Below are 23,961 nucleotides of genomic sequence, written 5' to 3' on the forward strand. Positions count from 1 at the left end.
GTAAAATAATCTTTATTCATTATATATGTACCTCGACCTGCTGAAACACTGCACGTATGTGCAGGTGAGATTGTTATTCATTCAAAGCAAAAATAGTAGATACCTCAGCTGCAGAGAGAACCAGGCCTTTATTTCTTATGTACCATTTTAACTGGTTGTTAAAGCTACAGCTGGCACTTTAAATGTCAGATTTGCTGAACTGTATTCACGCAGTAGTACATGAGGAGGATAATCTGTGGAAAGAATCATGTTCCTCCTCTTCGTAGTGCTGCTAATGGCATTGCAGCATGTGACTGAAAACAACCAGAGTCAAGGAGTCCCTAACATTACTGTCAATGTGTTTTTTTAAATAAAGTTACCAGCTGTAGCTTTATGCAAACTCTGCACGTCCATGTTTCGCAGTCATTATGATAAATCCAGCATAAAGTACATTACCACAGCACTAATTTCATTTCAAGTGCTTTTAAGCTACTGCTAATTAAATGACACGTACTGCACAGATGTTCCACGTGCTATTCATAAAAAGCCTTTAATTTGAAACATCTGCAGAAAGTAACACGTTTAATTGACATTTACTTAAGAGCTCTCATAAATAACAGTTGATTATGAGTGATAACAATTAATTAGATGATTAAAACAGTATTTGTGTTAAAGCAACAAAGGAGTAAGTTACATAACAGCTTTTGTATTAATGGTGAAAGCACTTTATGCTGGATTTAGCATGAGTAGTCATGGTGCAGGTACTTCCTCAATAAACTTTCACTCATGTAACATGTAGGGGAGAACATGGCGCTTGTCTTGGTTGGAGAGTGGTTACTGATGTCAGATAGCCTCCTTGATTTTTCTCTGGCTGTTGACTGGCTCTTGGTTGATGACCTTTGACCCCTGCCCAGTAAATGTTGTCACGGGTTTTGACCTGGTGTTCACGCAGTCTGTCGTCGGGGCTCCCTTCTGTTTCAACCATGTGATAATGATGTCATATACCTCTTCATTCTTCTTTGTTAGGGTGTACCAGCAGATATCTTAAAGGGATAATTCGGACCCCAGCTGGACCATGGTCAGTGTAATAAATACATTAGCTAAGCAATGGGGTGGATGTCAGCAACAAGATGTTTTTAGTGTAGTTTAAGTGTAAACCATACAGAGTATTGTCACTGCTTTACTTTACTGTCAGACAGCAGTTTCAGACAGGAAAATGATGCCCTTACATCATTCTCTTCAAAGCCAGACTCCATTGAGAAAACAGTGATTAAACATTGCTGAACACAAGAGCTGCTGGTCTACTGCCATCAGTTTATTTATTTGTGTTATTGAGTGACTTTGGCATTTAATAGGTTGGTTTGGATTCACCAAAGTCACACAATAACACAAACTAACAAACTGATCGATACAGCGTTGGACCAGCAGCCCCACACAACGTGATTTTGCCAAGTAGGACATGTTCTTGGATCAACATCCCACACTGCGTTCCTGGACCATCTGACTCTCTGACATCAGTGTGCTGCTCCTGTGCTTCTCTCAAAATTCCTTTGTGCTTCTTCAGAGCTAAGCTACTTTTCCAAATTGAAGTTAGTACAACTAAAAAGTAAAACTGAACAAAAACCTTGAAAGCTACTGCAGGGTCGGAGAGATTGCTTGCTAACTAGGTTGGCTATGCTAGTAAGTAAACTTGCCAATAGACAAGAATATTAGCAAGCTAGCTTGCTAATAGGTAGGCTATGCTAACAAGTAAACGGTTCGCTAACAAAGAGTAAGGATAAAAGCATTTTCAGTTGCAAATTCCTGCAGTTAACACATTTTCCCTTCTTTTTTGTGGATGATTTGTTTACATCGACATCAACATAGCAGTATTGGTGCTGGATCAACATGGCGATGATGGCCCTGGATCAACACCAGCACTGCAATCTTGCAAAAGGATAGCTTTGGCAATTCAGAGGGAGGGAAAATGTGTCCTTCGCAGGTCTTTGCAACTGCAAAAATGACCTTATCCTTACTCTTTACGTTAATTAACATTATTTTTAGCCTATTGTCATGCTTACTTGTTAACATAGCCTACCTAGTTAGCAAGCTAACTTGCTAAAAAACTAGCTTAGTTCTGAAGTAGCACAAAGGAATTTGAGAGAAGCACAGGAGCAGCACACTGATGATGTCAGAGGCATGTCCTACTTGGCAAAATCATGTCATGCCAGCAGCTCCTATGTTCAGTGAGCTAAAATTGGTGTTTTTCTCAATGTAATCTGGTGGCTTTGACGAGAGCACAGATTGGGAACTACAGCTGTTAACGGCCTTGCTGTCCAACAGTGAGGTAAAGCTGTTAAAATACTCTCAGCATACACCAAAACTCTTCAGAGTTTCACAACAACAAAGGGGGCTAAAATACATTTTGCTGCTGCCCACCCATCCACAGCAGTATATGCTTAGAATCTGTGTTGGACTCCAGCCTGCTTCTCCTAACTGGGGGCGTGTCAACTGACATCGACTGTATGTAATACACCGACTATGAATGTGAAAACATCCTAATTGTACCTGCAATGTGTTGAATTGTTTGTGGTAGGTGCTGATTACCTGTCACTTAAAAATCTCAGGTAGATGTTCTTACAGTCCAGACACATAAGAGGGGGTCACATGGGGATACCTCCTGTAGTCCCTGTTCTGTCTGTCATTGGTATAAGGTAGGGCAGGATTTTAATCATCCATTCCTGTAGGTCTGACATGCTGCAGCGTCCTAACTGACTACATACTCTGCTCTGTGTAGGAAGGTCCTAACACTAATCCCGTGTTGTCGGTGGTGGTTACAGTCGAACTTGAGGGTGAGTTTCCTGTGCACTGGTCTTTATCTTCACATGAACAGCAGCGTACTGCCTTGTTCCTGCTCACTGGTTAGGCTGATGTGAGTTAAAGGAATGACAAAATGACTATTTGTATGTAAATTACTCACCATGTTACCTTGATTTACTGAGGAAACTTTTTCTTGCATGCCTCCACAGTGAACGGAGAATCCAAAAAAGGTCAACATTCTCTCATTATTTGAGGTAATGATGGTCCACACAGCAAAACTATATCAAAACAAACTCAGACTGGATTGTACTGTATGAGTTATAAACAGATGTTTTGATATAGTTTTGCTGTTGTTAAACAGTCATTCATAAATAATGTCAACCATTTCTGAATTCTTTGTTTATCATGGAGGCTTGGGTGAAAAGCAAAGTTTCCTTCATGAAATTAAGATAACACGTGGTGAGTAATTTATGCACATGTGTAATGGTAATTTTGTGGGTGAAGTATTCCTTCAATGCTGTGGATGTTGGATCGGTGCAATACAGTCATCCTTGTAGCAGGTGTCAGGTGGGTGCTGTTATCAAAGCAGCTGTTCAAAATACTCCAGGTTAGCTACAAATGGGAAAGATGGGTGACGCCATCGCTGTGCCTTTAGTGTGTGTGTGTGGGTAATATGTTGTGTCTGGACACATCTCTGGCAGTTGGAGGATAAGTTGTCCTTCAGCAGAGGTTGCCAGTAAACGGTACACTGACATCTAAAGACACCAGTCTAAGTGTGAGGGAGTCCAAAAGATCAAAGACTTGAAGTGTCCTCTCACTAACACTGGTGTTTTGAGATGTCAGTGTACCGTTTCCAGCACCTTACATGAGACCTCTGCTGAGAGATAAAAACCAGCTGCTGGAGATGTGTCAAGGCGCAACTAAAGGCACAGCCATGAGCTCACTCATCTCCCCTCAACATATGCACTAAATATTTTAATGCCCCCGCCCTACCTGACATCTGTACTTGGACAACATATTGCCTAAACAATGCTGCTCCAACATCTTCACCTGACACATCAAGAGTACCAACTCACACAACAGGTTACTGGTGAGCAGGAGCAAAGCAGTAGGCAGGGGATAAAGTGTGAACAGGAAACTCACCCTCATAAATCAGTATCTCAGTTCAAACAGAAACCACTTCTTCCAACACAAGACTAATAGTAAAAACCTAAGGCACAGAGCAGAGTATCTAATCTGGGAGGAGGACACAGAGGAGGTGCAGCATGTCCAGGGACACTCCAAGCTATCAGCAGCGGGAGTAATGATTAAAATCCCCCTGTCATTAAGACCATGATGCTAATATCACAACGGGGACCACTCGAGGCAATCCAGTGGAGTCCCTTATGGAGCCAGGACAGTGACTTTAAAGGGATGGCTAGGAGCTTTGGAAGTGGGGTTGTGTGAGGTACTTATACTTGATGTACTTGGTCTCAGTTTGGAGAAGCAGGCTGGAGTCTGACATGGAAGCTAAGCAATGTAGTGGTGTCAACAGGGTCAGCTAGAAAAAAAACTATCAGTTTTAGTGTACACAACATTAACAGTATTTTTGCTGCTTTACCTTAGTGTCAAACAGCAATTTCCGACAGGGAACTGAAGCTGTTCTATCACCCTTCAAAGCCAGACTCCACTGAGAAACAGTGATTTAACATCGCTGGACACAGGAACTGCTAGTCAATCGCTGTCTATATCAGTTTTGTTTGCATTACTGTGTCACTGTGATGAATCCAAACTAACCCTTCAAATGCCAAAGTCACACTGTAACACAAACAAAATTGATTGAGGCAGCAGTTGCCCAGCAGCTCCTGTGTTCAGCGAGCAAATTCTTTTTTTTATGAAGTTTGGTGGCTTTGACAAGAGCATAGATGAGGAACTTCCCTGTCAGATCAGAAAGACAAAGCGCTAAAAATACTCTCAATATAGTGTATACTTAAGCTGTATTTTTTTGGGAGGCTAAAGACATTTTGCGGCTGACACCTCCACAGCAGTACATTGCTTAGCTTCCGTGTCACCACTCCAAACTGGGGGGCGTGCCAACAGACATCCACCGTAGGTACTGTAATACACTGACCGTGGTTAAGTACCTCGTACAACCCCACTTCAAAAAAATCAGAACTATCCCTTTAAATTTTGGTATCAAATATTAAAATTAAAATGAAATTAAATTAAATGCTGGACTGTCAGAACACAACGTTCCACAAATTACCCAACATCTTAAGATCTCTGCTGGTATGACCTGGGTAAAGAAGAATGGAGAGGTATAAGGCATTACTTACAGTGGCTGTGGGGAAGAGGGGCGAACACCAGATCAAAACCAGCCAAGGCATCTACTGATCAACCAAGGGCCTGTGAACAGCCGTGGGAAGATCAGGGAATCCATCCAAGACAGACCATCCTAGAACCAAAGCAGAGAAATGTCATATAATCATCAATATGTGGTGAAGAAAATCTGAACTCAAAGGTCAATGCACTCTATGTTTCTACCAACAGGGAGGACCTGCTGATAAGTTGCTCACACTTGGGAAACCCGGCCCAGAGAAAGGAAAAGCAGGTGAAAGGGGACGAGGGAAAGTGATGTCCAGCAGCCAACCCAAGCCCAAAACCTCCAGCAGAGCCTCTAAGGACGCAGGAGGAGGAGGGAGCCGAGTAAAGGGGCGGCCTGGCCTGGACACCAACAAGCCCAGACACCTGAAACAGGACTCATACAGCCCACCTTCCCACCACCGCTCTACAGGGAGTCTCAACCTCCCCAAATCCCACTCATCCAATTCAGAATCCACGCTAACCATCAGGCAGCTCAACAACACCAACACCGGTGGTGACATCACCAACCACAGATGTGCAGCTGAAGGTGAAGTGAATGAGCTGAAGCAGCCATCACCACCTTCCCTCTACAAGCAGAGTGGGCCGTCCCTGTCCCTGTTTAAGCAACACAAGTCTCACTCTGTCGAGGAGGCATGCAAAACCAAGACCCACAAGCGCCGGGGGTCAGAACCTGGACGGCAGGTTGTGGACCGAGCCTCCACCTTGACACGGGCGAGGCTACCCAGCGACCCAGGACTGAAGGTCTCAGAGGCAGAGTCACAGGGAGGGACATCAGAGGCCCGTTTCTGCCTCTCCCCGTACGCTGCCAAAGCAGTGAGGGACTATTTCTCCTCTCACCCGCGCAGCAGCCCTCAGAGCAGCCAACAGGTGGCGCTGGCCCTGGTGGAGAGTCGCAGGGAGTGGCTGAAGAGATGCAGTGACCCTACAGCAGAGCCAGACTTTGACCAGCTCCTGTTTGCTGAAGAGTCTTACGTCTGATTATGACACAGCACAACAAATTACTGAAATAAAACTCAGTAGAAACACGTCACTGCCGTTTTCAACCTGAGAATAAATTGATTAGTTAGTATACTCTGCACCTTAAATATGTGAAGGCTTTTTGGTGTGTGATTAGACGCTTTTAAACCTGAGTAAATAAGTCCATTTTAAACTTTGCCTAGAGCTTACTGCCATTAAGGGAACATTTTTGCTCAAATATCCTCGAGGCTGCATTTACACATGCAGAAAGAACACTACTTTGTAACCTCATTTATATTGACACAATAGATTCATCAGTCTAAACTAAGTTCTATCTGATCTTGACTTAATGGGTTTTGTTTAAGAAATGTCACCATTGTGGGTTTTTTTTTTTTTAAACTTATATTAGGCCAAAGTTAAAACCTGCCAATTTTAACTACCTGCTGTTGCCTTCTTTCATCATGATCAAGTAGAATCTCTCATTAATCATTGGATTGCCTGCATTTGGACATTCAAATCTGTAAAGTACAGTTAGTAAATGGTTACAGCATAATGAGCGTCACTGTTCTCCTGCATTGGCACTTGATTAAATAATTAACTCACAATACTTGCATCTGGATATAATTATGACATTGCTGGTTTTTGTAGTAGGTCTGTGGTATCAATGCAGCCTGGGTTCACACTGTGACTCTGCCTCGAGCTTCATTTTACTTTTTACACCAAGTTATGCCTGGTTCACACTACACGACATTTTTGTCCGTACCGATGGTGATTATGTCAGATTAGGCAATTGTGGAGTCAAAAAATCGTGCTGTGACTTGGCCGACTGACATGACAGACTACACAATGTCTTTCACGACGTGTGATGTCATCAGGTTATTCTGGTCCTATTTCAATTATTTTTTACTGTTCAGTCACTGGCTGCTCCTTTTTATCCTCCATTATGAAGAAGTAACATTGTTTGCGAGCTTGAGCTTGATGCTAATGGTAGTACACGTCAGGTTGATAAAGTGCTTCTGCTGTTTCACGCCATCATTTTTCCCTTTTTTTGCTCTGTGTGGTAACGTCCCTAGAGGTGTTGTTGTCGTACAGTTGTCTACAGTAGCAGATCGCTCTGTGTTTCTATTGGTCAAAGTGACGGCTGTGACGGCAAAACGACAAAAAGAAAATCAAACATGCTAGACTTTCTGTGGCATCTGTTGTCATCTACTATGACACACTACACAAGATGAAACGATGGATTATTGTATATGACACTCGTTGCTGTTCACGATCCATGCCGACAAGTACGTTGTTGCATCGGGCCGATACTGTGTAGTATGAACTAGGCATTAGTGTACATAACAAAAGAACAGCTTATATAATGGCTTATACATCGTGGTTATAGTTTTGATTCAGAATTATAACTTAATGTAACTTCAAGTATCTAAATTTAGTTGAGTTTTGTAGATTAAGGTTGTAGGATTACTCACATTTTATGGTTTAAAAAGGAAAATCTTAAGTTTCCCCTTAATTACTTTAAGGAAGTTCTTAAGTATTTTTCAGCCTGGACTATATTTTCTCATGTTTTTGTATCGATGTGACGAGCGATGAAACAGATTGCAATGTATTCCTTAAGGACAACTGTGTACAGTCAGTTAATGTTCCCTAAAAATGCTTGTTTTTGCCACTGATGGGCTCAGATTGTTTTTCAAAGTGTGTGACATTACAGGGAAGACCCTATAGAGAATGATCCACTCTGTTTGTTATTGTGTGTAACCAAGTCTCGCACAACGAGAAGTCTCATCCTGAGTTTAACTTCTCCTTGAGCAAGGCCTGCTCACGGAAAAACGAATCACAGGGTTCATGAAGCGGTCAGACACTTCTAATAACAATCTGAGCCTGTCAGAGGTAACAAGCACTTTCAGTGGACATAAATTGGTCTCTTTCAATACTAGGATCAAATTTCAAACATTGTTATCTCCATTTGACACATGGAAAATAGGGTCCAGGTTTAAAAATAAAAACGTTTCCCTTTGAGTCTGTACTGATGTTCCTACTGCTTTTTACCAACTGTAGAGTCAATGGAGGTCAGTAGTTGTAGGCGACACTGATTAGGTTTTGCTGTCTTTCAATATTTGGTCATAAATGCTATCAGCTGTTGTGTAAGTATTTTTTTAATGCTTCTTAGCAGTGGCACTTAAATTTTGTTTTCCAGCACATGCTTGCAGTCGCACAATTTGAAGGTACAATCCTTGTTTTGTATTTGTTGCCAACAGTGTGGTTTCCACACCAGCCTGAATTGATTTGCATTAATCACATGTTCTGTCCCAATTTTTCTATCATGTAAATATAATCCCTTCAGGGGGAAATGTTTTTCAAGCTTTATATTTTATGCAGCTTTATAAACTTTAGACTGTTGCTTTATTATATTGTCTATGCCTCCTTTCTATATACGTATTAATACGCTGTGTTAACGAGCCTAAAAATCTGCATTTGCAAATAAAATGACCTGATTAATGCGTGACGTAATTATTGGGTGACATTTGTGGTCGTATATTTTTCATGCTGTGTCATATTTTCATTTCAAACATGAGATACAGAACATGTAAAAACTGACAGTTCAGCACGCCATTAGAAAGGTGATTTTTTTTTTATTACATTATTTTTCACTCTATACATGGATGTAGGTTTGTGCTCTAGCTATGTACAATCACATGATGGAATTATATGGTTACATGAAGGATCTGATCAACAATAGTAGGGGTATACATGTGTAGAATAAAATAAGAGGGGGAGGGGTGTCGACATCAGCACAATCTCTAAGGCGTCGAGAACTGTTAGTTGTATTGGTTCACAGACATTTCAGTCACTGGCTGCAGTCAGCGGGCTACCATCATCGTGTTCAGTGAATATGACTGAATTTACACACAGAGAGGATCTGGTTTTTAAACAAGTGTCAGTGTAAAGTCAGTTATATTTTTACAAGAAAAGCATATGGTACGTAATTAGATAATTGAAGGCACAGCCACAAACTAGGTGTTTAGCAGCATGATGGAGTTTGAGGTTAATAAATGACTGAGCCACTGCAAACTGATGTTCATGTGTCAGCCTGTGTGACTCCCAAGTTTCAAAAAAATCCAAATCAGGATGGATAAGGAGTTTATAAGATATATAGTAGGTTTATCTGAGCTCATAGTTTATGTCGTAATACTACGAGGGCGGCAAGATTCTTTAACGGTTACAGAATTTACAGTTTTACTAAATCTTTCCGAGTGTAGTTTACGTCTATAAAAAAAATTATTTTCTCTTTATTTAAAAAGTCAAATATTGTATTCTGACATCCTGGTTATTGAGAGCTGTGACTTGGACATTTGTTTTTCTTTAAAGAAGGAGAGAAGACTAGGCAGTCCAGTGGATGCAGCAGTGCTGACAGATTTTCACCCACCATCGTCCCTGTGCACATACCCTCAGTTCTGACCAGGCACAACCACACTGTGTACATTCACGTTTTCCCGCCGCAGGTTAAGATGATCCGTCTTTGCTCTGTCGGATGTCTGCTACACTCTCTGGAACCCTGGCCACCATGCCCTCCAGAGACTTCGTCAGGCAGATCTGGCAACCCAGTCGAGATCTGTGGGGAGAAAGAGTTAGAGTTAATTGTCGCCATATTCTCAGCAACAGGCAATAACATCTCTGTGCCTGGAGAACTAGAGATCGTTGGTTTGGTCCTTATTGAGGCTAGTATTGAGGTGAATTTAAAAGGCCGCTGTCCAGGAGAAAGTGAAAGGCTTTGTGAAACACAGTGGAAGTGTGAGGTGGAATAGCTCAGACTGTTGAAGAGCTGTTTGAAGAGCTACTTTGAGATCATGAGTTTGAAGGATCGATCCTTATCCAGAGCAGGTGAATTTTAAAGTCCAACACCCAAATGAAAAGGGTAAATGCGCCCGGAGAAAAGGTATATGTACAGCAGCAGCTTAGCTCAGTGGTTAAGGCTACTGGCCTTGGTGTGGGAGACTGGGGTTCAAATCTGGTCAGGTTGATGCTTTGATCCTTATCCAGGGCAGGTGAAATTTAAAGTCCAATGCCCAAATGAAAAGGTTAAATGCGCCCGGAGAAAAAGTATATCTATAGTCAGGATAGCTCAGTAGTTAAGGCTACTGGCCTTAGTGCGGGAGACTGGGGTTCAAATCTGGTCAGGTTGATGGTTTGATTCTTATCCAGGGCAGGTGAAATTTAAAGTCCAACACCCAAATGAAAAGGTTAAATACGCCCGGAGAAAAGGTCTCAGTGTGAAGGGTGCTCGGTGGCGTGGTGGGGTTGTACGTGGCATTAAGATGCCAGCTACCCAAAATGTGGGTTCGAATCCTGCCCGTTGCCAGTACCTGGACCAAATAGAATAGTCCTGCAGTAGCGGGGTCGGGAGGGGGGCTGTGGGTGCTCCCGGCGGTTCGCAGAGGTACAAAGGAGGGGTTATGCAAATTTTAATGGAAAATTCCAACAGAATTTGAGATGAGCTGCTGGGGGCAGGGCTTTAAGTGTAGTGCAGCCACCTGCCAGAATAAAGTTGTGCAACTTTCTTCTTCAGTGGATATTGATATGCATATTCAACATGTAGTTGGATGCATAATATTGCATATTGACACCACATGATGAATATGCATATCAATATCCACTGAGGAAGAAAGTTGAACAACTTTACTCTGGCTACACTTCTGGTCTTGCCACTTGGGGGGCAGCAGAAACTACCTGTGAACACAACAGGCATGAAGTTAAGGGGGGGACTACACCCATTTTTAAAATTCATAAGTTATTCTGATGGTCTGAGACAGTGGTTCCCAACCTTTCTCCTCAAGGGACCCCTTTTGAGTAAATGGATTAACTCTGACAAGGTACACATTTTATAATTAATACTGTGAGTATTGCATCAAAGATGAGTGTTCTTAATATTTTAGTGGGGGGTGGGAGTCCCAGGTTGGAAACCAGTGATCTAAGACAGCCAAAAAATGTTGGTAAACATGAACAACTCTGCCCCAAAGCCAAAATCTAGAGTGCTAAAACTCAAACTTGTGATGTCATAGGGTATACAGTCTGGAGCTGCTCCAAAGACAATGAATTGGGAGAGATGTTCACAGTTGGGAACACTACAATAGAATGAAGCTCATTTGGGTATGAAATATAAAACAGTGATTCTGTGTGTCCACAAAATCAGACTTTATACCCTATGACATTACAAGTTCCCTGGGCCATGGAAATAATATATCCTCCTGAGACCCAAGCTTCTTTTTATGTATGTATTTTTAATTTCTCCGAGTTATCTGGGATCAGTAAGACCTGATAAGTATAAAAAATTCAACACTGTTAACGATAGTTAAGTCCCAATGTCCTCAAACGAGACAATAATAAAGTTGCAATGCCTTCAAATGACTACTTTCTAATTAACAGCGTATTTGCTTGTTACTGTTAGTAAACTTGTCAAATTTGTATGGCATATCATACTACTAATGTCCTTGATCATAAAAAAAAAATTCAAACCATTAAACTTTATCGGTTTTTGTCCACTTTTGCGTCGCGGTCAGCTGCAGTCTGAATTGGCTTAGGTGGCCGCCATCTTGTTTACATGATGGATAACATGAATTTGTGTAGCGTGGTCTTACTACCAAGAGATGGCACAAAAAAGCGTCCACGAATTAGACCTCGGTTAAGCAGAATGAGGTATAAGGTCCAATAAATCCAAAATGTAATGTCCTCATATGAGAACACAAGGTCTCAGGAGGATATAAGAATTCTTAATTTAGGCGGTGTTCCCCTTTAATCACTGAGTCAGCGACATCTATCATTACACGGGGATCAATGTTTATATATTATCATTTATTATAGCAGCTTTGAAAACAAGAAGAAAAGAAATGCCAGAATAAACTGAGTCTCCTTTATTAAGTTGAAGCAGTTGTGTTTACAGCTTGTCTAACAGAACGGCTTGCTGCTGTATGTGAGTTAAGTTGATGCTGGTGTAAATTGTGTTGACTCCTTTGTCCCTGGCTGATTAACTCTTACTAATCTCCAACCATCTCATCAGCATCACTACCACTCTCTTTTAAGGATAAAACGATATTACTTTAATCAGCACATTTCCATAGAAAAAAACATTCATCTAATTAACTAGTATTGTGTATGTAGACATGCTGCTACTGAAAAATGTTAATAATTCCCATATTAGTCCCATTAAAGTTGATGTGGTCGACATAATCCCTCGACTGGATAAACCGGTCTGGCCCTCAGTAGTCAATGGTGTGTGTGTTTACACAGGTGTGTGTTTGTGTTCTCCTTACGTGTCAGTCAAGCCATAGGCTAAGTCTAGCATGTCCATCTCCTCATCTGTGACAGGCCCCAGAGTCTTGTAGACCTCCTCGTCAAAGATCAGATGGCATGTGGAGCACGCCAGGGTTCCCTCACACGCCCCTGAAACCACACAAACACACTTTCATTACTTTATCTGATGGATGGCATTCAGCTCAGATGCAGACAGGCAGCTATCTGCCATGATTCTCACTGTTACTGTAGAATAAGACAATTCTGATCATGCCAGTGAGGAGCTCTGATGTCACGGCACAAGACAGAAACAATGAGTGATGAAAGGAGCGAGCAGGAGGAGTAAGGGGGGGCGGGGAGCTGTGTGCGTGTGCTTACATACCAAAGCCATCAAAGTCGAGGTCTTCATTGATGACAAGATCTAGCAGTGAGTCTCCAGGTGACCCCTTCACTGTGATCTTCTCCCCATCTCTGTTGATGAAGTGGACCGTCACCTTGTTGTCTGCCCTGAAACACACACACACACAAACACACAGTTTTAGTTTACCATTATCTACACACAAAAACTGACTCATTTTTAATCACAGCCATGAGTATTTCCACAACACTTCACTCCCTCTAGTGGCCACAGCTCAACACTACACTCAGTTTAGCAACTGCCAAAGTAATCTCTCAAGACAGATTCTGCGATTTACATTGTAGAGGAAAGGAAGACAAAAAATATATTTTTTTGTTGTTTTGTTTTTTACCGATGGATTTCCAGATTGCTGCCAAAGTGCTTCAAAATCTCAGTGTGAGGAAACACATAGTGTAATTTTTTTACTGTCTTGTTTATTTATACAAGCACAATTAATTCCCATATTATACCAAATTTGTAGAAATGATTCATTTTTTAAGCCTTAGTGGTTTAACTCAAACAGATACACATGTGCCCCCATCATCCCCCCTTTAAGTGAAGTATAAGTGAGATAAATTCTTCAGACAAAAATATCATTGCTTCTTATGACTGTGAACAAATCTAGAGCTGAAACGATGAGGCGAGAACAAAAATAGTCTGCAGCTATATGATCAACAATTAATCATTAAAACCACATACATGGTAAAATCTGTACAAAATAAAACAAACAAACAAAAACAAAAAATAGCCTTGTCTTCATATATATTTGTATGAATGGAGGCCAGATTAAATAATGTGAAAATACCTGGGGGGCATCTGCTTTTCACATCATGTGGGTTATAAAAAAAAACAAAAACAAAACAAACAAACAAAAAAACCCCTGAAAAACCACATAGTAATGAGACAAACGCGACTTTTTCACCTTTCAGTAAAAAAGTATTCAACTTATCACAGCTGCTCCTGTAAGCAGTGGCCCTTGCTTTCAACTTAATGCTTCTTTGCTTTGGTCATGTCTGTTACCACACAGGAAATGTCTGCTGCTAGGTAACCACTTGTTTGCTTGTTTACCCTCTGTTTATGCAAACACATTAATTCTACCTGCGTAGTTACGACGACTTGGAGCATGTCTACAAACTATATGATAGTAAAATATAGAGAACTTGCTTGATTAACCAATATTGTGTGGTGGGCCACATAATATATTTCAAAAGACAAGACGCAGGCTGCAATGGGCGCAGAGGCCGGACAACAGACATGCCTGATACTGAGTAAAGGAGCTCTATAAACCTAACTCAAGAAGAAGAATTATGAAGCACATTAAAATAAAATGATATTCATGTGGAGCAGCAGGCGTTGCTTTCTATGACCGAGTTCCGTCTACAGTCAAACTTTTCCTGACAGTCTTATATTTTTGCAATGAGCTCTCCAGCCCTGAATATTTAAGGCCAACCCAGCTTCTAAATTAGAAGATAGCAACCAGCTAAAAATTAATGATCCCTTCTAACCCATCAGGAAAAAAAACAAATGGACTAAAGTCTCACCAAATGAAAGGTGTAATTTCAACATTTTGTCATACACCTATGAAAATATTATCATATATTATATCATGAATAATGTCAGAATTAAACTTCATAAAATTAGTGATTTGGCTCTCTTGTGAGACAATTTATAGTGATACATCATTTTAAAAATGTCAGTGTGATTGAGTTTTATTATACAGCGCAATTCCAACGTTAATGTTCGGCATATGGCAGCAGATATAACTGAAAATCTATGGAAAGGAACTCTTCAAAAACCACACTAAGCCCCTGTTTATCTGTCACTACATAACCTACACATAAAGACAATGAATTTTACAGATTGTTTGGCATTTTAACAGTGTTGAATGAGACATTTGTCCATTGTGCAGTCAATGAATGTTTCTATTCAGCATAAAGAAGGCCAAGGGGAAATGTTCTTAATCTGCTTAGCGTCGCCGGTCAAGTGGTCACGTTTAACTGCAGTTAATGTTCTTTCCAAGTTTTGTTTTGTTTTTTTTTACCCCAATTTTATTTTCAATTTCAAAACGCAGTAGAAAGCAGACATGCTACCCTTGCCAGCTCCAGCCCCAGGTCAGGAGCAAATAAATAGATCGTATAATAAATATAATAAAAAAGAGCATTATATCACATTTTAGGGGCCAGACATCCTGGAACAAAGAATACAGAAGATAATACTGCACTATTCAGAAGCTAATGTGGAAGGGTGAGCAAAAAGCGGTTAGAAATGAACCCTAAACCTTATGAAACTTTTTCTCTGACCCTTCTGATGCTTATCTTTTTTCAGTTTTAGGCATGACAATATGGCACTGGGGATGTCTGGGATCTGCAACTGTCTTCTACTGAAGTAAAATCACGAGATGTGCTACCTACAAGTTATTTTATCTGGCAGAAATCCAAAAACTGTGACAAGGGGATTTGGCTCAAATACAGTTAGAGTCAAGGACAGTGATTCAAACACACATCTCCAAAATTGTTCTTATCTTGGGTGCAATCAATACATAATAAACGCTCTGCGCTCTTACACCTGTGTGAATATCAAAATGGGCATCAAATTAAGATGCCAACCCATTTCAGCTTTTCCAGTTTTAAATAGTATTTGAAAAAATTATGTGGGAAAGGAGCTGTTAACTTTGATATCACTGAGCATAACATTTTTACAAAATTGGAGCACAGAGCTAAGAAGATGGAGCAGTGAGCCCTTTCAGAGACTGCTCACCTTCACAATTAACAATAAAATAAAAATGAGAATCATAGTACACATTATTCCTGTTAAGTGACCCCATTTATAAAATTTCCAACACTCTCAACAAACCTATGAAATTCTCTCATTTCCCTGCCCACAAGTATTGAACTCAATGACCTCCTGGAAAAATCTCAGGACCAGAGGGAACCATGTATAATCTGCTTTAAAAATATGTCAATCATCAAACTCCATACCACCTCCTGTACTACATAACCTCTTGAAACAAAACAAACATGGGACTTGGAAATCTGTCCATGAAACTTTGATCGCACAAGTGGATTTTTCAACATGATAGTTACAAGAGGGTCAGGGCCAGCCATGTGTGCCTGACGTGAGCCCACAGGGACAGGGTATTCAGTTTAAGGCCAGTGCAGGATTGTGCAATTCAACAAGTTGTCCAACCCTGAGAAGCAAGCCTTGGGCAAAGCCTTGCACCTGAGATGCATCACTTTTGCCTCAGTCTTCGCTTCACCCAATGTTCAACCAAAAAAAAAGAGAGATCCTGACACTTAAAACTGCTTCTCTGCAGCTATTTTGTGGCATACACACTATAAGTTTCACACACTTAAATCTCACACTTTCACTATTTAATAAAAATCCAAAGCAGCCTGTCATTATTGCTGCAAGAATTTTTGTTGATTTTTCTTAAAAAAAACCCCAAATCAAACTCCATTCACAAATTTGACACTTGAGTGATGCAACACAGTAAATACTGACACAACCCACACTAGAGGCTACAGGCCAAGCGAATCAGCAGTGCATTTCAGTGTAACCTCAAGGCTATTGCACTGTAGTGATGGTCAGACTGGTCTCATCACTGGCATTACCGTTAGTGATGCTACTGGAGGACCAGCTGCGGACACAAAACACACAATTCAAAAAATTAAAACATAAAATAAATGCTTGGTGTTGTACAGTTCGACCCCAGCAATGCAAACGGCAATGGCCGTAACAGAACGTCCTCATTGAATACCTGATTGCTGCCAGGTGTGTGCTGATAGCAAAGGTCACAGATAACTCCCTGTTTCCTAAATGAAGCGTGCAAGCAAGCCATACATGAACTTCCTGACCAGTTCAGTTAGGTACAAACACTGACGTGCTTTTGAGCAGTAATTTAAAAGTGGAGTTACTCACCTCAGAGGCTGTGTGCCGGTGGTGAAACTCCTCTGACCAGTCAGCCAGGCAGTGGAAGTTACTGCCGCCGTCCTCCACGAATATTCTCGTAACCTTACGTGAGCGAGTCTTCGTAGCGCCGTTACCAAAGCCATTTGAGGAAACGTTACAGACTATTCAAAAAGAAGCTAAGAGATATCCGAGCTGCTGAAAACGCCGACACAGTCCACTTCGGTCGAGCTCTTCTCAGCGGACAGACCCGAAGTTGTCTAACTTAGCCCCTGCGCTAACTTAGCTTGCTAGGCTAGCTTGTTTTAGCTGCGAGAAGTCACTCTGTCACTGTCGCGTTCATTGCGTAACGGAGCTATGGTCGCTGTCTGGGGTCAATTAAGTTACGTGACTGAGCTGTCGTAATCGGATAGTTCATAAAAAGCATAGCAGGAAGACGCTATCGGGCTCAATCACACAAGGTTTATGTGGTCAATCGGCAAACGTGAGATATCCCGATGTATTCCCAAGGAAACGGTGTCAGAGGAGGCATCACGCGACAACTTCCGGTATAGACTTTAAAAATAAAAGCTTTAGCAACCAACGTATGCATCATCTTTATTTTGTAATTATGATTATTGTGCATTTATTTTATTAATTTGTTTTTTTAGCCGACACATTCTTCTATTTCATTACTTATTTATTTATTGACGGATCTGAAATTGTTTTTATCCTGCCACTGGTGTTTCCTCACTTCCTGTACTGTTATAATTTTAGTCCTCACCATTACAGTCTCTGAATTAATGTGTGTGTTTATTGTGTTGCATTCTATTTGTATGAAAAATGCTATATAAATAAAGATTGACTGATTGAAAATTGATAATGTTGCCAGAGGTTAAAATTTAAAGGGACACTTCTGATTTTTGGAAGTGGGGTTTTATGGGGTGCTTATCCATACTCATGCTTACTAAACACAGTCGATGTCAGCCCCAAGTTTGGAGAAGCAGGCTGGAGTCTGATACAGAAGCTATGCAGTGAGCTGCTGTGGACAGGGGTCAGTGGCAAAATGTATTATACCCACCTTAATAAACTTCCACCCAACAAAATCAGTTTAAGTGTACTCTTAAAACTAAGACTATTTTTACTCATTTACCTTTCTGCCAGACAGCCCATTTGACAGGCAAGATACCCTCTTCAGTTTCTCAACGCCACCAGACTCCATTGCCAAAAAACAATAATTTTAGCTTGCTGAACATGGTAGCTGCTGGTCTACCTCTACCTTCATCAGATAGTTAGCTTGTGTTACTGTGTGACTTTGGTGAATCTGACCCAATCCTTTTTAACGCCAAAGTCACACAATAACACAAATTAACAAACTGATTGAGGCAGCAGGATAACAGCGGCACCTGTTTTCGGTGATCTTAAATCACTGTTTTTCTTAATGGAGTCTGGTTTTGAAGAGAGAGCAACATAATGGCGTAATTCCCCATTGAAAATCACTGTCATTCACTCTCAGTGTGGCTTACATTTTATTTAGGTGCCTGAAATGCATCTTGTAGCTGACCGCTCGACAACAGCAGATTGCCCAGCTTTCATGCCAGACTCCACACCGGCATCTACTTTATGTAATACACTGACTATGTATAAGTACCTCCTTCAATCCCACTTAAAAAGTCTTAACTATCCCTTTAGGTTCATACTTAGTAAGGCGACTAGAGATAGTTATCCAAATTTTTTTTTGCAGACATTACTTTTATTTTGAAAGCTAAACCGACAGTCTTCCTGCTGGGTGCGGATTAATCATCGCCGGCTTGACGCCGCTGACAGAAAATGCTCCGTGCATGTCCATGTGATTGCTTAAAGTCTACCAATCAGGGTGTGCGTGAGTTTTATTGCTCGTTTTGAATTACAGCGTCAGCCGGCAGAGCGGAGTTAGAGCAGTTACAGCAGTTTTCGCTATGGGAGCGTTCACCGCCCCGCTGTGCAGACGAGTATGAACAACCCCACACACTGAAGTGTTGCCTAACAAAGGTCAAAGCGTTCCACATCTGCGCCTCCACACCCTTCTCTCCTGCCAAGATAGAAAAAAATAAAGTAAATCAAATTCCACACGCCCCTTTGGACTTTTGTTAAATCCTCCACAGCTTGTTATAAGTCCTCATGACACTAAGGGTTGAATAGCTTCTGTGTGTTGCTGCATACACAGCAGGTGGAGCCAGAGATGTAATTCATCACCTCTTTCATGAAGATCCCAACTGTATCTTTAGACTCTAACATTGCTGATATGTGGTGATAGCTCTGGATAGGAAATGTAAACATTCCAGTATCACAATATAGTGTTTTGAAAACAGGGACCTTGAATTCCTCCCTCCGACCTTGTGTTTATGTCAACAGTACCAACAAGGTCCAGCAATAACATCAAAACATGAATCCCCTCCACCGTCACATTTACTATTTGTTCACCTGCTGTGATCTCTCTCTGTCCACATTCACAGATATTGATTAGGCTACCCTCTAAACCAAGTGCCATTCACCTTCGACGTATTGACAAAACCTGGAAAACAGGATGTGTGCAGTATACTATGATGTCAAGGAAAATTAGCTGCATGGTGTTCAAACCTTTATCAGGCCAGACCTAAGGGCAAAGTGCATCTAATATCAGTGATCATCAGACTATGGGAGGTGCAGACTGATCAATAATCTCATTCAAAGTGTTATTATGTAGGGGTTTATGACCGGGAGTGATATATTAACGGGTGGCCTATTGTTTCTGCGTGTTCATTACTGCGGTCTCAGGTAAGCAACACATGAACTGACACCGTCTCTATGCTGCAACAGTCTCTAGGTTTACAGGTGCTTATACAGCTAAAGATCAAATCGTGCAGCAGCTTAAAGTTGCTCTGTTTATTGTTGTGTTTACAGGATGTTCAAGTTAGTGCTGCTGTTCCTGGCACTGTCAGGTAAGCTCTCACTCCTTTCATCTCTGATTGTATTTAGAAAGATCATTTCTGTGCTAGCTTTTTGTCATGATTTTCCGAATGATTTAATTTGCAGACGATGCCATGCTTTTAATCATGATTATAAAATGCCTGTTTCTTGATAGTGACAAACATTTCTTACTTAAGATAATGATGTTATTACAGATGGCCATGGAGGTGTATTATGATCCTATTTTTCAAAATAAAATAAAGAATTCTGATATCATGACATAATGGGTTTAATAATGCATTAATGAGATCTTTCCTGTGATCACAAAAAAACCTAATAGAGACATTTAGTTTTTATCATTGGTTTTTTCGTCTCCTGACATAAGCTTTTCTTTTAGAACATAAAATTCGAATAATCCAATAAAACATAGTATAACTATCTTTCTCACAGTCTCTATGAAATTATGTTTTATACTCTGACCCTCAGTTTCTTTCCTTGTATCATATTACCTTTGATTTATTTGGAGAATTTAAACATTCCCATAGCTAACTAGAGACTTTGGATAGACGAGGAGATTTAGTATTAGTATTTATACCGTCTATCTATGGTCTATCCCATATTTGACCATTTCCATGTCATAGTTTATTTTGGCAGCATGGTCGGTTGCCTTGGCACTAAAACTGTTGAGTGTGGCAAACAGCAATGAAATCAAAGCAACTGGCCAGTAAAGAAATTAGACTTTGACCATTATTGATTTATTACACTGTTAAAGAAAAGCCTACATATTATTCTGGCACAATCGTTAATCATTTATGTAAAGGGTCAAACAGCCATTAATCTGTCAACTGACAAGGGTGGTTGTTTAATCAGCAAGGTTATCGCCAGGTTCCTGCCTGTATGTGAGAATCTTTGACACTGAATAAATAAGCAGGATGACTCGCATTCATTTAGGTTTTCATGACTAACTGTAAAATAAACCCCTCACAGGCCTCCAGGCTCTCCCACTTGGAGACCCCAGAAGTTTGCAGGAGACATCTTCCACCTACCAACTCCCTGATGGCTTTCGACAGGGCACTGAACAGTCTGACATCGGTGAACCTGTTCCTGACAGCTTCCGACAAGGTACTGAGCCCTCCAGGAGATTCCTTGTTGACCTCAACACCGGCCTGGTGCGGGAATACATCAGTGAGATGGACAGGAGAGTGGGTCAGTATACAATCACACCAATGAAGAACTAATTACTTAAACTTTTACTAGGAGAGGGATTTGGAGAGATGGAGAGAAGACACTGGCTGACTGATGAGGCTGAGGAAGCCAGAGAGTGAAATTGTCCCACTTTATGGAAATTCAAATTACATTTCACTACTTTCAGCCACCACCCACAAGAAACTACAAAGACATGGCAGAGATATCCGTAAAACCACATACTTTGGTCATACTAGATTCATAGCTCAAGGGATTGGTCGCTCAACCACTGTGATCCACACTGAAACATCTCAATAATGATTGGACAGATTGGAAGAAATTTTGTCATGACACTCATGTTCCCAAAATAATGAGTCCTAATAACTCTGGTGTTTTGTGCTAACACACTAAACTAAGGCAGTGAACATCGTAAACCTGCTAAACATCCGAGTATTGTCATCATGAGCTTGTTAGCATGGACATAGACCCTTCATCTTGTCTTCTTTTATGTACTCACCGGAACCTCACTACACTTAAACAAGCTTGTATAATCTTATGGTCTTCTGTCTTCTAGTCCCTGTTGATGTTCCAGCCCAGAAAAACGGTGGTGGTTGGGTCCGAGTGGAGGATACTTCTGCTCTTTATCTCCCAGATGGTTTCAGGCAGGGAACCGAACCCATGAGGTCTATCCCAGATGGTTTCAGGCAGGGAACAGAACCCATGAGGTCTATCCCAGATGGTTTCAGACAGGGAACCGAACCCATGGGGTCTATTCCAGATGGTTTCGGACAGGGCAGCGAACCCATGAGGTTTGTCCCAGATGGTTTCAGACAAGGAAGTGAACCCATGAGGTTTGTCCCAGATGGTTTCAGACAGGGAACTGAACCCATGATATCTATCCAAGATGGGTTCAGACAGGGAACCGAACCTGTGATGTCTGCCTCTGATGGCCTTAGGCTAGTTGCTGAACCTATTGTGGCTATCCCGGCTGGTTTCAGACAGGGAACTGAACCCATGAGGTTCGTTCCTGCTGGTTTCAGACAGGGAACTGAACCCATGAGGTCTATCCCAGATGGTTTTAGACAGGGAACCGAACCCATCAGGTCTATCCCAGATGGTTTCAGACAGGGAACAGAACCCTTCAGGTCTATCCCAGATGGTTTCAGACAGGGAACTGAACCTATGAGGTCTATCCCAGATGGTTTCAGACAGGGAACAGAACCCTTCAGGTCTATCCCAGATGGTTTCAGACAGGGAACAGAACCCTTCAGGTCTATCCCAGATGGTTTCAGACAGGGTACTGAACCTTTTATTACAATCCCAGAGGGCTTTAGACAGGGAACAGAACGCTCCACACCTGGTCTCCAAATGAAGACACTGGCATGTAAAGGGGAGGTCATCAATGGAAAATGCTACGAGTTCAACCCCACACCACTGGCCTTCCAAGATGCACAGGTTAGACACATTACATCTCATATTGCAATTACAGACAGGAAGATAATAACTTTTCAGTTGTGAATTCATGTCACCCATACTATTTTGTCTCAAAGACCTTGCCACAATAAAAGTCTGTGTTTGTGGCTCTACAAATTAAATCTCACACTTTTCTATGTCCAATGTCTCCAGGCCTTATGCAGAGCTCTCGCCCCAAATGCTGAGCTTGCATCTGTAACAACCAGCGATCTGCATTCCCGCCTGGTCTCCCTGGTGACCAAGGGTGGTGAGAGCAACCCTGTGTTGACCTGGCTGGGAGGGACGGTCGAGGCAAGTTCATCTCGTCAACAGTCAGCTACTCACATTTAGAATAACGTTCTGGAAAACTACCTCACATCACCATTTCTATGAATGTGCTTACTGTCTGTGACGCCAACAGTCTGGTCCTGCACTGCTACACAAAATGGAGGCCAAGGAGAGTGCCATCAGATATGTTATCGTCAGGACAGATAGTGTTATTCTTACGTTAGTAAAACATTGACCTTTAAACTTTTATTTTGAAATGCAACCTCTGTTTCCTTGCAGTCACAAAACAAGGCCACAATCACAAACTACACATGTAAAAACCTTCTTACGCAATGATGCAACAGTATTAGCCATTTACTCATATACGTCAGTAACAAGGGCAAATCTCTTTGAGTACTTTTACTTTTGAAACTTAAAGCATATTTTGCTGATATTATTTCTGTATTTTTACTTAAATAAGACTTCTAAACGGGATTTAAACTTTCAACAGAGTATTTTTTAAGTATGTTAATATGCTAACTCTCAGTTTGAAGAGAATTGTTTATGTGTGCATAAATGTGCATATTTTCTGATATATGTGTATGTGTTGGTGTTGCACACCTCAGAACCAGCAGGCTTCATGGGTAGATGGGTCAGAGTGGAGTTACAGCGATTGGATGCCAGGTCACCCCAACATTCACACTGAAAAACCTGTTTGTGTGGAGATGTTCAAGATAGGTAAGAACACACCACAGACACACACACTGATTATTTATGTATATATTTTCTGGAAAACATCTGTATCAGGCAGACACGTTTCTTTAAATAAAAAGATAGCACATTTATTGTCTTTAAAATGACGCCTATAGGTGCCCTATTAATTAAAAGGTTACAAATTAGAGAAGCTCAGACAACTGTCTGGCCACGTCAAGGAAAGTTTGATAAGATAAAATATTAACTTGTATGAAGGAATCTTTGCCCTTTGGCACTAAGGGCAACCTGACTACTGCTGTTCAGACAGATATCATTCTGTCTCTTTAGTGCAATTATACAACATTTAGTATGACTTAAACTGCAGAAATACTGTAAATACCAGTCACCAGACATGTTCAGCTCAGGCATATTTTTACAAAATGGTCTTACAAAATACCCTAGAAATGTGTTTTGCATTATGCGAGTGTTTTTACAATTCTGTCCCTACCCTTTTTGCAGATGAGAGCTGGTGGACAGCCGCTGACTGTGAACTGAAGAGAGCGTCCATCTGCTCATACCAGATCACTGCATGAGAACCACATAGAAACACAACATGAGAGGAAGCCTCTCCTGATTCGTTTCCTCTTGAATAATCTCACAGACAATATTGTCTCCATTAGTTCTGGCTACCATTGTCTGCATTATCTTAAATCTCCTTGAATAAAACTAAGCATACTACATCTGTGTTTCTGTTTTATACCTGTGCA

At 41.1% G+C, this 23,961-nt stretch overlaps 3 protein-coding genes across 6 annotated transcripts in view; 2 read left to right on the forward strand and 1 right to left on the reverse strand.

Moving 5' to 3' along the window:
- LOC125885245 (rho GTPase-activating protein 20-like) overlaps positions 1–8,562 on the forward strand; it is a 40,503-nt gene extending 31,941 nt beyond the window's left edge. For both annotated transcript variants that reach the window (XM_049570793.1, XM_049570794.1), the window contains one exon: positions 5,308–8,562. In XM_049570793.1, coding sequence (XP_049426750.1) covers positions 5,308–6,120 — 813 coding nt within the window. In that variant the 3' untranslated portion in view covers positions 6,121–8,562. The remainder of the gene's footprint in view (positions 1–5,307) is intronic.
- Positions 2–17,221, reverse strand: LOC125885247 (adrenodoxin-like). Of its 2 annotated transcripts, XR_007448840.1 has the most exons (5): positions 16,703–17,221; positions 12,770–12,894; positions 12,408–12,537; positions 9,547–9,712; positions 2–5,212 (listed from the first exon to the last, which is right to left on the reverse strand). XR_007448840.1 is itself a non-coding variant. In XM_049570797.1 (4 exons), the coding sequence occupies exons 1-4, from the start codon at positions 16,834–16,836 to the stop codon at positions 9,604–9,606; spliced, it is 498 nt and encodes a 165-aa protein (XP_049426754.1). In that variant the 5' UTR covers positions 16,837–17,221; the 3' UTR covers positions 8,753–9,603. The 2 variants fall into 2 exon arrangements, 1 of the variants encoding a protein (XP_049426754.1); XM_049570797.1 differs by lacking the exon at positions 2–5,212 and having other exon boundaries at positions 8,753–9,712.
- A 1,305-nt stretch (positions 17,222–18,526) lies between these two features.
- LOC125884685 (uncharacterized) lies at positions 18,527–23,934 on the forward strand. Of its 2 annotated transcripts, none has more exons than XM_049569784.1 (8): positions 18,527–18,980; positions 19,165–19,465; positions 19,592–19,629; positions 20,585–20,803; positions 21,357–22,237; positions 22,409–22,546; positions 23,128–23,239; positions 23,714–23,934. In XM_049569784.1, exons 2-8 carry the CDS (start codon positions 19,401–19,403, stop codon positions 23,785–23,787), a joined length of 1,527 nt encoding a protein of 508 aa, XP_049425741.1. In that variant the 5' UTR covers positions 18,527–18,980; positions 19,165–19,400; the 3' UTR covers positions 23,788–23,934. The 2 variants fall into 2 exon arrangements, with proteins under 2 accessions (XP_049425741.1, XP_049425742.1); XM_049569785.1 differs by having other exon boundaries at positions 18,744–18,763; positions 19,395–19,465.
- Positions 23,935–23,961: the final 27 nt, after the last annotated feature.

This window comes from Epinephelus fuscoguttatus, linkage group LG24 (assembly GCF_011397635.1).
Source record: "Epinephelus fuscoguttatus linkage group LG24, E.fuscoguttatus.final_Chr_v1".
Lineage (NCBI taxonomy): Eukaryota > Metazoa > Chordata > Actinopteri > Perciformes > Serranidae > Epinephelus > Epinephelus fuscoguttatus.

Coding starts and splice junctions, on each gene's coding strand:
- LOC125885247 (XM_049570797.1), bottom strand. CDS start 16,836: ATGGCTTTGGTAACGGCGCTACGAAGACTCGCTCACGTAAGGTTACGA. Junction 12,895..16,702: donor ACCGGCACACAGCCTCTGAG/GTGAGTAACTCC, acceptor TGTGTGTTTCAG/GGCAGACAACAAGGTGACGG. Junction 12,538..12,769: donor CCTCGACTTTGATGGCTTTG/GTATGTAAGCAC, acceptor GTGTGGTTTCAG/GGGCGTGTGAGGGAACCCTG.
- LOC125884685 (XM_049569784.1), top strand. CDS start 19,401: ATGACCGGGAGTGATATATTAACGGGTGGCCTATTGTTTCTGCGTGTT. Junction 19,630..20,584: donor GCTGTTCCTGGCACTGTCAG/GTAAGCTCTCAC, acceptor AACCCCTCACAG/GCCTCCAGGCTCTCCCACTT. Junction 22,238..22,408: donor TGGCCTTCCAAGATGCACAG/GTTAGACACATT, acceptor CAATGTCTCCAG/GCCTTATGCAGAGCTCTCGC.